Source organism: Delphinus delphis, chromosome 17 (genome assembly GCF_949987515.2).
Source record: "Delphinus delphis chromosome 17, mDelDel1.2, whole genome shotgun sequence".
Lineage (NCBI taxonomy): Eukaryota > Metazoa > Chordata > Mammalia > Artiodactyla > Delphinidae > Delphinus > Delphinus delphis.
The window spans coordinates 37,704,915-37,718,604 of NC_082699.1; the positions used below are offsets into that span (position 1 = coordinate 37,704,915).

The following is a 13,690-nucleotide window of genomic DNA, read 5'->3' on the forward strand; positions in this document are numbered from 1 at the left end:
GTTAAAAATAATAATTATTATCCTGTTGAAAACAAGAGAGAAAGTAATACACACAACAACAAGAACAACAGGAAAAAGTAATCAGATATAAAGAGTTAAAAATCTTTATATTGTTTAGGATAAATAAAAGTATTGATACACTTCAGTTTTCACTAGGTCAAATATACCAGATAACATTTGATGGAAGAAAAAATAAAACAAACAAAAAAACAAAAAAGAAAATAGAGAAAGAAATGAAAAGTAAAACTAAAATTTGAAGGAAAAAAGAAAAAAAGACAATCCAATTTTTTTTGGAAAGAAGGTTAGGGTAGAGATTAGCAAGGAAAAACTGCCACAGATAAAAAATACAAAATAAAATTGTGGAAATATATTTAGATTTTTTTCACAGTAAATAATATATGATTAAATTTGCTTGCCCCAAAACAAAGATTCTTAGGCTGTATCAAAATCATAAAATATAACATTAAAGTCTAGTTGAAAGTAAAAGGGTAGGAACAAAAATGTCAGTCAGAATACTAAACAAAAGAAAGGTCATTACCAACATTAATTTAAGACAAAAAAAGATTTTCTGAAGAAAAATAATAGCACTTTATAAAGGCCAGGATTTAATAGAAAAGGGGGAATAATTATCAGAAATATATACCAATTTAGAAATGCTATGCAACAAAAACATAACCTCAAAATATACACAGTAAAAAATGACAGAATTACAAAAATTGACAGCTTCATGGAATTAGTGAGAATATTTCAATTATTCTTTCTCACAGAATGACAGCTCATACATTCATATTAAGTACAAAGTAGATTTGAACACCACAGTTAATATAAGCAGTACTGCATCCCAATATTAGAGGATACCTATCCCTTGTAAGCACAGAGAGAATGTTAACAAAATTGACCATATATATAGTAAGCAATAGAGAAGAGCTTAATATCAAAAAGTAACATTATTCTAAAAACATTTTCTGAACAGAAAACAATAGGTTAAAAATCAATTTGAAATATATATATATGTGTATATATATATATATATATATATATATATATACACAGGGTTGACTCTTGAACAACATGGGTTTGAACCATGCAGGTCCACTTTTAGAAAGATTTTTTTTCCCGTAAATACAGACAGTACCACACAATTCAAGGTTGGCTGAATCCATAGATGCAGAGCCATTAATACAAAGGTCAACTATGGGACTTGAACATCCATGGATTTTGGTACCTTCAGAGGGTCCTGGAACCAATCCCTGGCAGATACTGAGGGATAACTGTATATAACTCAAGAAAGCTCTAAAATAATATAATAGAGCCAATAATGTAGTGAAGAAAACTGATCCATTAAATGAATACATTAGTAAAAAAAAATGTTTGTAAAGCAAATAGCAAAGAATTCAACTCAAATAATTATAAAAGAAAGAGACAAGTTAAAGAATTACAATGAAGGAAATCAGAGACAACACTAGAATTATGGAAAAGGAAATAATAAAATCTAGTAACAAAAGCTAATTCTTTAAGATGTCTAAAAAATTTAAACAAATCTCGAGTGATGAAAAAAGAGATAGAGTAAAATTAAATAACATCAATTAAAAATAGAAATTACAGTTATAATTTTAAAATATTAAAAGAATTTTATGCATAACTGTTTATGAATATATTCTATATTTTCCTTTCAACTTTATCACTGAATATGTTACCCAAATTGGCTGAAAATATAGATCTATTAACTGATGGAAAAAAAAGGTAGTTAAAAGTCTACTCACCTAAAAAGCTTCAGACAGGGGTTTTGCTAGGGAGTTTTATAAACATTCCAGAAAGTCATATTTCCAAATTTATATAACCTATCCTGGAGCATATAAAAAAGATATTTTTCCAATTCATTATAGAAATCTTATATGACTCTGAAACTAAAACTGAACAAAGGTGGTAAGAGAATGGAAAGTTGGTACCAATTTCATGCATGAAGAAGGATGTTAAAAAAATCTTAAATTATTAGTAAACTAAATTCAGCTGTGTATTAAAAAATATCAAGACAAAGTAGGATATATATCAGTATATATCAGTAATGCAAGGATAGTTTAACATTTGAAAATCTATAAATACAATTTGCCAAAATAACAAAAATATCCTTCCAACAGATACAGAAAAACTTCAATAAAATTCAACATACTTTATTATTTTAAAAAAGAAAAACAAACTCTTAGCAAACTAAGAATAAAGGGGAATTTCCTTAGTCCAACAAGTATGTACCAAAATCCTAGAGCTGTATTATACATAATGGCAAAATGATTGAAGTGTTTTCTTAAAAGTCAGTAATTTATATCCAATACTTGAAAAACACAACATAACAAGATATGAAAGATAAAATAAAAAGGTTAAAAAAATTTAATTATGCCTATTAGAAAGTCAAGAGAAATTACAAATTATTATTACTCTAATAAAATGCAGTCAGGTTGCTTAGTACAAGATTAATAATTAAAATTCATTACCATGTTTATATAGCAGCAAGAACCAATTACAAAATATAATTCTATATTAGCAAAAAAATATGTAATAATAGCAAATAAATTATGTATCACTTCTGTTTAGCTCAAAAATACTCAATAACTTTATAAAGAAAATAATAAAAATTTATTGAATTTACCAGCCATATGATAATTTCAAAAGATAAAATTGATATGAATTTTCACATATAAAGACATAAATTCTCCATGAAGTAATCTACAAATCCCATGGAATTCAAATTTGACTACCAGTGGCCTTTTTCATGACTATTTAAAGTTAATTTTAAAATTCACATGAGCAGATAGAGGACCAAGAGTAGTTGAGACAAGTTTTAAAAACAACAAATAAGGGTGAGGATTTGTCCTACCATTTTAAAGACTATAAAAATAAAGTATAAAAGTATAAAAGCTATAGTAACTAAACAAGTAAGGTATTTCCAAAGCAAGAAGCAAATTGGATAATGGAATAAAGTAACAGAGAATTATTATCAGTATAAATAAAGAAATGAAACAATGCAATGAGAGAAAAACAACTCAGTAGATTTCATTCAGCTTCATCCCAGGATGTTAAACAAATTGGTTCAAGAAAATATAGATCTATTAACAGATGAAAAAAAAAAAAGAATGAAAGAAAAGAATAGTAGTTTAGTCTACTCACACACAAAAAAAGAAAAAGAAAAATGGCAGCAATAGAATTGTCAAAGAGAGAAATCAAAAGATCAACAAATATATTAGATGATTAATCTTAGTAAGTAATAAAATGAAAACTAAAATAAGAATGAATACAATTTCATGTGTATGAGATTGGCAAAAATTTTAAGTCTAAGAAGTAACAAAGAATATGGAGAAATTGACATTTTACATCATTTCTCTGACTGTAAAATAGTGAGTGCATCCACTTTAGACAGTAATTTACCAGCATTTAGTAAAGCTGAAAATGCACCTTTCTATTGTACAGCAATAGAATATCTGGTATTTGCCAGAAATGAGAGAAAAAGAATGAAACTGGGGTAATATTTTCAGGAAACAATGGATAAGAATTTTCAAGAACATATTTTAAAAAATGAATCTACAACAACAGGAAGCCCAGTAAACCCCAAATAGGATAAATGAAGTCAAACCTATACTTAGACTTATCTTAGTGAAACTGCAGAAATCCAAAGACACATAAAATCTTAAAAGGAGGTTAAAAAAAAAAAAGATTGATTATTTTTAAAGAAGTAACATTTAGATTGAGTTCCTAGGAGTAAAAATAATAGACAAAATGCAAAGGAGTGATATTTTCATATATTGAAAGAACACACAATGAAATAAAAACAAAACCTTCCAAATTCAAATTCTACAGCCAGAGATAACATATTTCAGAAATAATGGTATATCAATATCACTTTTTAAAAAAAGAAACTGAGAAATTGCCACAAGCAGGCATATATTCTAGGAAATTCTAAAAAATGATGTCTACCAGGCACAAAAGAAAATGATTTTAGATAGAAGGTCTGGGACATAAAACAGAATTAGGAATAGAGGAAATAGTAAATACGTATACCATTATATACGAATTTTTAGTGAATAAACTACAGTAATAACATTAGGATTTTTAAAAATATAGAGAGAATTAAGAAATACCAGAATTTATTTTGGACATTGTATCTCTAAATTATGAGCAGAGTTTCCTCAGTCAGTCATAATAGCCATAGTGCTATTATACTGCCAATTCCATGAACTCAGATCTTATGACTTAATTATTTTTGCATCTGCCAGTACCTAATATTGTCTTTGGCCCCAGGGAAGCAGTATAGTGAAGGGATTCTGCGGTCGGTTTCTTGGAATGGAGTGCTGGCTCTACCTCTTACCAAATGTAGCACCTTGAGAAATTTCTTTAACCCATCTGTGCTGTATTTTCCTGATCTGTAAAAAATGAAGCTCCTATAGGACTACTATGAGGATGAAATAAGATGTGCGTGGCACAAGATGCCTATAATACCTCTGTTATATAAGAAAATAGGAATTTATAAGTAAATTAGTTATAATTTTTATATGATTTACCTAGCACATGTATTATTTGGCCTCATATATTTAATAATATCTATTTATAAAATATCTTAATTATGTTAGAAGTTTTAAAAATTCTATTCTTTTTCAATTTTGAAATAATTTATCTCTAGAATAATACATGTAATATTAGCCAGTCTCACACTATCTATTTTTAAAACATTATTTCTGAAGAAATGTAAGGCCCAAACCAATTTATTTCCCTTTGCAGTCAGCAATATTTCAGAATATTCAGTTTTTCTTAGTATACTGCCTTAAAAGTGAGAAGGGTATTCCATCTCAGTTCTCTACACATTTCAAGATCATGATACAGTAATTAACGTAGTGTCCATTTAATGTGAAAATTCTCTATCTACGAGGCGTTTCCAGTCACAGTGTCAGCTCATTTGATTCTTACCTGAGCAAAGACTATTGTAAGAAAGGCTTTTTGTGAAAGCCATTAATCACTGTCATTTACTACATAATTTAAAAGGCAAAACTTTTAGTGGAAGACAAATATTAAACAATGATACTGAAATCATCATTCAAAAATGGCACTGGTTTTGCCATGTACAGTCACTGACTGACCATACAAAAATTACATAAATAAATGAGATTTAGTAACAAGTGAACACTGAACACATACAACGCCTCTATTCATTGTGAAACTTTATTAGCAATCTAAATTAGCTTACTAACAGCTTGAATACTAAAAGAAAAACACTGTGATACTCAGTTTATTTGCTATTTGTACTTTGTTTTTTACCATCAATACTGAAATAGCTTCTTAAAATAATTCTAGTTGCTTTATTCCCTCCTCACATTTTGGATCATATTTGGGAAAATGTCTACATAGAACTCCATGTAAGGAAGACAGTGTCGGTGATAGACCATCTATCATCATTAGTATGAGTTGAGGCTTCTGGTACTTTCTAACTCTGACGCATTAAGTGAGAAAAAAAAATCCTTGAGAAAATTCTCGCATTAGTTAATATCCTAATTAATTAACTAATTAATATATTTTCTATTTCATTTTTTTCTCTGTCTTTACAAAATCTTACATATTATTATTATTACTTACATAATATTACTATATTATTCTATAGTATATACATGAAAATCTAAACACTGCAGTGCATTATCCTTAAAAAGAGTAAACAAAAGTATACCCTTGCTATTTTAATTTTAGTATATTTTGTTTGATCATGATTACTGTATTTGCAAAGTTTACCCAGGATAACTCATGTCCATGCAACACTCTACTTTATAAACTGCTCTAACACTTTTTATGGATCTCACAAGCATCCTGTGAGAAGGGTAGATCTTGTGCCTGCTTATATTTTCAAGAGGAAGTGAAACAGGAAAGAGAACTCTATACGGGAACATAATGCATAACACAGAATCCTCAGAACAATTTAGTATAAGAAGAGGGCTGAGACTTTACAATTATATTACTTTCTCTGTCTTATTCTTTCTTGGCTCTTACATATATGAATGGAACTAAATCAAAGGAAAGATATGCAATGTTTATAGAACAGAATACTTTAGATTTTTTGGGTGTCTATTCTCAAAAATTGATCATTAGATATAATTCAATTTCAATAAAAATCTTAGCTGATGCTTTATTTTATTTTTCTGTCATCAGTGATGATAGAAATCAGAACAGTGGTTGCATATGGGGGGTGTGGGTAAGGACTGACTAGAACTATCTGAGAAGATGGAAATGTTCTATATTTTGATTGGCATATGTGGTTACATGGATATATACACTTGTCAAAATTCTAAGAATTGTTTATTTAAGAGTTGGATGTGGATTGATCCCCAATATGGTTATTCTTTATTTATGTGGTTTAGCACATCCCATCTGATCTAACTTCAATCTGGTAAGTCAGTCCTTCTGTTTAAACACATAAATAATATAACAACCCTCACTATTTACTCATGCTGCATCCTATAAGTGAAGGAAGATATATACAAAAGAAATCAAATATCATAAACCTTCTCCTAAGAAATAATATAGTCAGAAATACTGTTTTTTAATTTGCATTATCCATCAGTTAGGTGAGTTAAATCTTTCATAAGATTCTTTTGATTGCATTTTTTGTTATAATAGTTGTTTGGTTTTGTTTGTGTATTTTGATTTCCTCTTTTATGAATTGCCTGCTCATATTTTTTGCCCATTTTACTATTGGATTTCCAGATTATTTTATTTATAGTAGGGCTTTATTTTTCTACATGTAAATTTTTAATTGGTTACATATTTTAAATATTTTTCACTTTGCTTTCATCTCCTTTGTTTTACAGAAACATCTTTTCCCTTATGGAGTGTACCTTATGTATCATATTTATAAAACAGGTATATACTCTATTATTATCAATTACTTCTACTTATTTTCTGACTTGTATTGTAACTTCTTTGTTTATCTGTCAGTTATTTAGAAGAGGTTTTATTATTAATATTATTATTATTATTATTATTATTTTAATTTCCAAAAGAATGGGAACAGGTGGCAAAAGGAAGGAACATGTAAGAAGAGAGGGTAGCGGGTGGGGAAGGGGAAGTTAACTTTTTGGCTTCCAAATGATTTCTAATTTACTACACTTTGTTCAAAGTTGTGGTTGCAGGATATTGATTCTTTAAAATTGAGGGGACTTGGTTTGTGACGTAGTATGGAGGTAATTTTTTGTAAATACTCCATGCATCCTTGAAAAGATTGGGTAGGAAATCCTGTACCTAGAGCATAGTCTAAAACAGGGAAGCTTCCTGTTATCTTCCTTTGCTGTTGACTGGACTTCCCTCTAGTCCACCATTTTACTAAGTTAAAATTTTAATAGAGAATTTTGAGGTTATCACATTATTGCCACTAAGAGTCAAAAGAACTGAAAGATTTTATAAGGATAAAAATAAATAATTAAACATGTTAATATTAAAAATACTGATTATACACAAGCACCTTGCCTTAAGAATAACAATAAAGGTATTTTTGCTTTACCAAATTAATAAAATCTAAAAGAGCTTTGAAAAATCATAAGTACAAAAAAGGTATTTCTTCAGAGGTAAACAGGGCTGCACTGATTTTTGTTCCTTAAAAATTCTGTGCAGTCCTTTGTTATTCATATTCTGTGCATCATATGTATTAGGGAAAAGTTATTTTCTTAATATCACACATAATTGCTTTTTTTCTTCATCTGAATTCACAAGAATGTATCAAAGGGAATTCATTGCTTACCAATTTGCTTTCTGTACTGATCAACAGGAAGTTTTATAGTGGAGGCATCTTTTCTTCCCATCTTTGATCTCCAAAGTGCCTGCTGCAAAGAAAGAAAATAATTATGATGAAGTCCTAAAAAATCAAAAGAACAATCTACAAACTTCAGAAATAATTTATTTCACAAAATCCATTTTTAAAGCAACAGGTAAAAATGTATTTGACTTATTCCCATTAGATATTGGTAAAGAATATAAAATTCGAGAGATCTTCAAGATGGCAGAGGAGTAAGATGTGGAGATCACCTTCCTCCCGACAAATACATCAGAAATACATCTACATGTGGAACAGCTCCTACAGAACACCTACTGAATGCCGGCAGAAGACCTCAGACTTCCCAAAGGGCAAGAAACTTCCCAAGTACCTGAGTAGGGCAAAAGAAAAAAGTAAAAACAGAGACAAAAGGATAGGGATGGGACCTGCACCAGTGGGAGGGAGCTGTGAAGGAGGAAAGGTTTCACACACTAGGAAGGCCCTTCGTGGGTGGAGACTGCGGGTGGCAGAGGGGGGAAGCTTCGGAGCCATGGAGGACAGCACAGCAACATGGGTGCAGAGGACAAAGCAGAGAGATTCCCACACAGAGGATCATTGCCGACCAGCACTCACCAGCCCCAGAGACTTGTCTGCTCACCCACAGGGGCAGGTGGCGGCTGGGAGCTGACGCTTGGGCTTCAGATGTCAGATCCCAGGGAGAGGACTGGGGTTGGCTGCGTGAACACAGCCTGAAAGGGGCTAATGCACCACAGCTAGCCAGGAGGGAGTCCAGGAAAAAGTCTGGAACTGCCTAAGAGGCAAGAGACCAATGCTTTGGCGTGAGCAAGGAGAGGGGAATCAGAGCACAGCCTAAATGAGATCCAGAGATGGGCACAAGCCGTGGCTATCAGCACAGTCACCAGAGTCGGGCATGAGATGCTAAGGCTGCTGCTACAGCCACCAAGAAGTCTGTGTGCAAGCAGAGGTCACTACCCACCCCTCCCCTTCTGGTAGCCTGTGCAGCCCGCCACTGCCAGGGTCCCATGATCCAGGGACAACTTCCCTGGGCGAACACACAGTGAACCTCAGGCTGTTGCAATGTCACATTGGCCTCTGCCCCACATTACATACCCCTCCCTCTCCCTGGCCTGAATGAGCCAGAGCCCCCAAATAAGCTGCTACTTTAACCCCGTCCTGTCTAAGGGAACAACAGATGCCCTCAAGCGACCTACACACAGAGGCAGGGCCAAATCCAAAGCTGAAGCCAGGAGCTGTATGAACAAAGAAGAGTAAGGGAAATTTCTCCCAGCAGCCTCAGGAGCAGCTGATTAAAACTCCACAATCAACTTGATGTACCCTGCATCTCTGGAATACCTGAATAGAGAACAAATCATCCCAAAATTGAGGTGGTAAACTTTGGGAGCAACTGTAGGCTTGGGATTTGATTTCTGCATCTAATTTGTTTCTGATTTTATGTTTATCTTAGTTTAGCATTTTATGTTTATCTTAGTTTAGTATTTAGAGTTTATTGTCATTGGTAGATTTGTTTATTGATTTGGTTGCTCGCTTCCTATTTCTTTATATATATATATATATTTTTTTTTTTTTTTCCCTTTTTCTCTTTTTGTCAGTGTGTATGTGTATGCTTCTTTATGTGATTTTGTCTGTATAGGTTGGCTTTTAACATTGTCCTAGGGTTCTGCCTGTCTGGATCTTTTTGATTGTTTTCTTTGGTTTTTGTATAATGTTTAGTGCTTATTATCATTGGTGGATTTGTTTTTGGGTTTGGTTGCTCTCTTCTTCCTTTCTTTCTTTTTATTACTTTTAATTTTTATTTTACTTTTAATAATTTTTAAAATTTATTTTATTTTATCCAGTTTTCTTTCTTTTTTACTCCCTTTTCTTCAGAGCTCTGTGGCTGACAAGGTCTTGGTGTTCCGGCTGGGTGTCAGGCCTGTGTCTCTGAGGTGGGAGTGCTGAGATCAGGACATTGGTCCACCAGAGACCTCCCAGCTCCACATAAAATCAAATGGCAAAAGCTCTCCCCGAGATCTCCATCTCAATGCTAAGACCCAGCTCCACTCAACAAACAGCAAGCTGGACATGCTATTCCAAACAATCAGCAAGACAGGAACAAAATCACACCCATTAGCAGAGAGGTTTAGTAAAATCATAATAAGGTCAAAGACACCTCTTAAGACACCACTGGACATGGTACTACCCCAGAAAGATCCAGCCTCAACCAACAAACACAGGCACCAGTCCCCTCCACCAGGAAGCCTACACAACCCACTGAACCAACCTTAGCCACTGCAGGCAGACACTAAAAACAATGGAAACAATGAATGTGCACCTGCGAAAAGGAGACCCCAAACACAGTACGTGAAGCAAAATGAGAAGACAGAGAAACACACAACAGATGAAGGAGCACGTTAAAAACCCACCAGAGCAAACAAATGAAGAGGAAATAGGCAGTCTACCTGAAAAAGAATTCAGAGTAATGATAGTAAAGAGGATCCAAAATTTTGGAAATAGAATGGAGAAAATACAAGAAACGTTTAACAAGTACCTAGAAGAACTAAAGAGCAAACAAATAATGATGAACAACACAGTGAATGAAATTAAAAATTCTCTAGAAGGAATCAATAGCAGAATAACTGAGGCAGAAGAACGGATAAGTGACCTGAAAGATAAAATAGTGGAAATAACTACCGCAGAGCAGAATAAAGAAAAAAGAATGAAAATAATTGAGGTCAATTTCAGAGACCTCTGGGACAACATTAAACGCACCAACATTTGAATTATAGAGCTCTCAGAAGAAGAAGAGAAAAAGAAAGGGACTGAGAAAATATTTGAAAAGATTATAGTTGAAAACTTTCCTAATATGGGAAAGGAAATAGTCAATAAGGTGCACTTCGCACACAGAGTCCCATACAGGATAAATCAAAGGAGAAAAGGGCCAAGACAAATATTAATCAAACTATCAAAAATTAAATACAAAGAAAAAATATTAAAACCAGCAAGGAAAAACAACAAATAGCATACAAGGGAATCCACATAAGGTTAACAGCTGATCTTTCAGCAGAAACTCTGCAAGCCAGAAGTGGGTGGCAGGACATATTTAAAGTGATGAGAGGGAAAAACCTACAACCAAGATTACTCTATCCAGCAAGGATCTCATTCAGATTTTAGGGGGAAATTAAAATATTTACAGAAAAGCAAAAACAAAGAGAATTCAGCATCACCAAACCAGGTTAACAACAAATGCTAAAGGAGCTTCTCTAGGCAGGAAACATAAGAGAAGGAAAAGACCTACAATAACAAACCCAAAACAATTAAGAAAATGGTAATAGGAACATACATATCGATAATTACCTTAAAAGTAAATGGATTAAATGCTCCAAACAAAAGACATAGACTGGCTGAATGGATACAAAAACAAATACGCATATATATGCTGTCTACAAGAGACCCACTTCACACCTAGGGACACATACAAACTGAAAGTGAGGGGATGGAAAAAGATATTCCATGCAAATGGAAATCAAAAGAATCTAGAGTAGCAATTCTCATATCAAACAAAATAGACTTTAAAATAAGGGCTATTACAAGATAAAAAGAAGGACACTACATAATGATCAAGGGATCAATCCAAGAAGATATAACAATTGTAAATATGTATGCATCCAACATAGGAGCACCTCAATACATAAGGCAAATGCTAACAGCCAAAAAAGGGGAAATCGACAGTAACACAATCATAGTAGGGGACTTTAACACCCCTCTTTCACCAATGGACAGATCATCCAAAATGAAAATAAACAAGGAAACACAAGCTTTAAATGATACATTAAACAAGATGGACTTAATTGATATTTATACATTCCAGCCAAAAACAACAGAATACAATTTCTTCTCAAGTGCTCATGGAACATTCTCCAGGATAGGTCATATCTTCGTTCACAAATCAAACCTTGGTAAATTTAAGAAAACTGAAATCATATCAAGTATCTTTTCTGACCACAACACTGTGAGACTAGATATCAATTACGGAAAAAAATGTAAAAAATACTAACACATGGAGGCTAAACAATACACCATTCAATAACCAAGAGATCACTGAAGAAAACAAACAGGAAATAAAAAAATACCTAGAAACAAATGACAATGAAAAGATGATGACCTAAATCCTATGGGATGCAGCAAAAGCAATTTTAAGAGGGAAGTTTATAGCAATATAATCTTACCTGAAGAAACAAGAAACATCTCAAATAAACAACCTAACCTTACACCTAAAGCAATTAGAGAAAGAAGAAAAAAATAACTCCAAAGTTAGCAGAAAGGAAGAAATAATAAAGATCATACCAGAAATAAAAGAAGAAGAAATGAAGGAAACCATAGCAAAGCTCAGTAAAACTAAAAGCTATTTTTTTGAGAAGATAAACAAAATTGATACGCCATTAGCCAGACTCATCAAGAAAAAAAGGGAGAAGACTCAAATCAATAGAATTAGAAATGAAAAAGGAGAAGTAACAATTGACACTGCAGAACTAAAAAAGATCATGAGAGATTACTATAAGCAACTATATCACAATGAGACGGACAACCAGGAAGAAATGGAGAAATTCTTAGAAAAGTACAACGTTCTGAGACTGTAGCAGGAAAAAAATAGAAAATATAAACAGACCAATCACAAGCAATGAAATTGAGACTGTGATTAAAAATCTTTCAACATGGGCTTCCCTGTGGCGCAGTGGTTGGGAGTCCGACTGCCGATGCAGGGGACACGGGTTCGTGCCCCGGTCCGGGAGGATCCCACGTGCCGCGCAGCGGCTGGGGCCGTGAGCCATGGCCACTGGGCCTGTGTGTCCGGAGCCTGTGCTCCGCAACGGGAGAGGCCACAACAGTGAGAGGCCTGCGTACCGGAAAAAAAAAAAAAAAAATCTTTCAACAAACAAAAGCCCAGGATGAGATGGCTTCACAGGCGAATTCTACCTATCATTTAGAGAAGAGGTAACACCTATCCTTCTCAAAGTCTTCCAAAATATTGCAGAGGGAGGAACACTCCCAAACTCATTCTATGAGGCCATCATCACCCTGATACCAAAACCCGACAAAGCAGTCACAAAAAAAGAAATCTACAGGCCAATATCACTGATGAACATAGATGCAAAAATCCTCAACAAAATACTAGCAAACAGAATCCAACAGCACATTAAAAGGCTCATACACCATGATCAAGTGGGGTTTATCCCAGGAATGCAAGGATTATTCAATACACACAAATCAATGTGATAAACCATATTAACAAATTGAAGGAGAAAAACCATATGATCATTTCTATAGATGCAGAAAAAGCTTTCTACAAAATTCAACACCCATTTATGATAAAAACCCTCCAGAAAGTAAGCATAGAGGGAACCTACCTCAACATAATAAAGGCCACATATGACAAACCAACAGCCAACCTCATTCTCAATGCTGAAAAACTGAAACCATTTCCTCTAAGATCTGGAAGAAGACAAGGTTGTCCACTCTCACTACTATTATTCAACATAGTTTTGGAAGTTTTAGCCACAGCAATCAGAGAAGAAAAGGAAATAAAAGGAATCCAAATCAGAAAAGAAGAAGTAAAGCTGTCACTGTTTGCAGATGACATGATACTATGCATAGAGAATCCTAAAGACACTCCCAGAAAACTATTAGAGCTAATCAATGAATTTGGTAAAGTAGCAGGATACAAAATTAATGCACAAAAATCTCTTGCTTCCTATACACTAATGATGAAAAATCTGAATGAGAAATTAAAGAAACACTCTCATTTACCACTGCAACAAAGAGAATAAATTACCTAGGTGTAAACCCACCTGAGGAGACAAAAGACCTGTATGCAGAAATTATAAGACACTGATG

At 33.3% G+C, this 13,690-nt stretch overlaps 1 protein-coding gene across 3 annotated transcripts in view; it reads right to left on the bottom strand.

Moving 5' to 3' along the window:
• The window catches only part of TRIQK (triple QxxK/R motif containing), a 98,720-nt gene that overhangs the window by 37,763 nt on the left and 47,267 nt on the right, over positions 1 to 13,690 (bottom strand). For 2 of the 3 annotated variants that reach the window (XM_059994886.1, XM_059994887.1), the window contains one exon: positions 7,766 to 7,847. In XM_059994886.1, the coding sequence (XP_059850869.1) occupies positions 7,766 to 7,826 (61 nt within the window). In that variant the 5' untranslated portion in view covers positions 7,827 to 7,847. The remainder of the gene's footprint in view (positions 1 to 7,765; positions 7,848 to 13,690) is intronic. The other variant, XM_059994888.1, reaches the window with a different exon arrangement.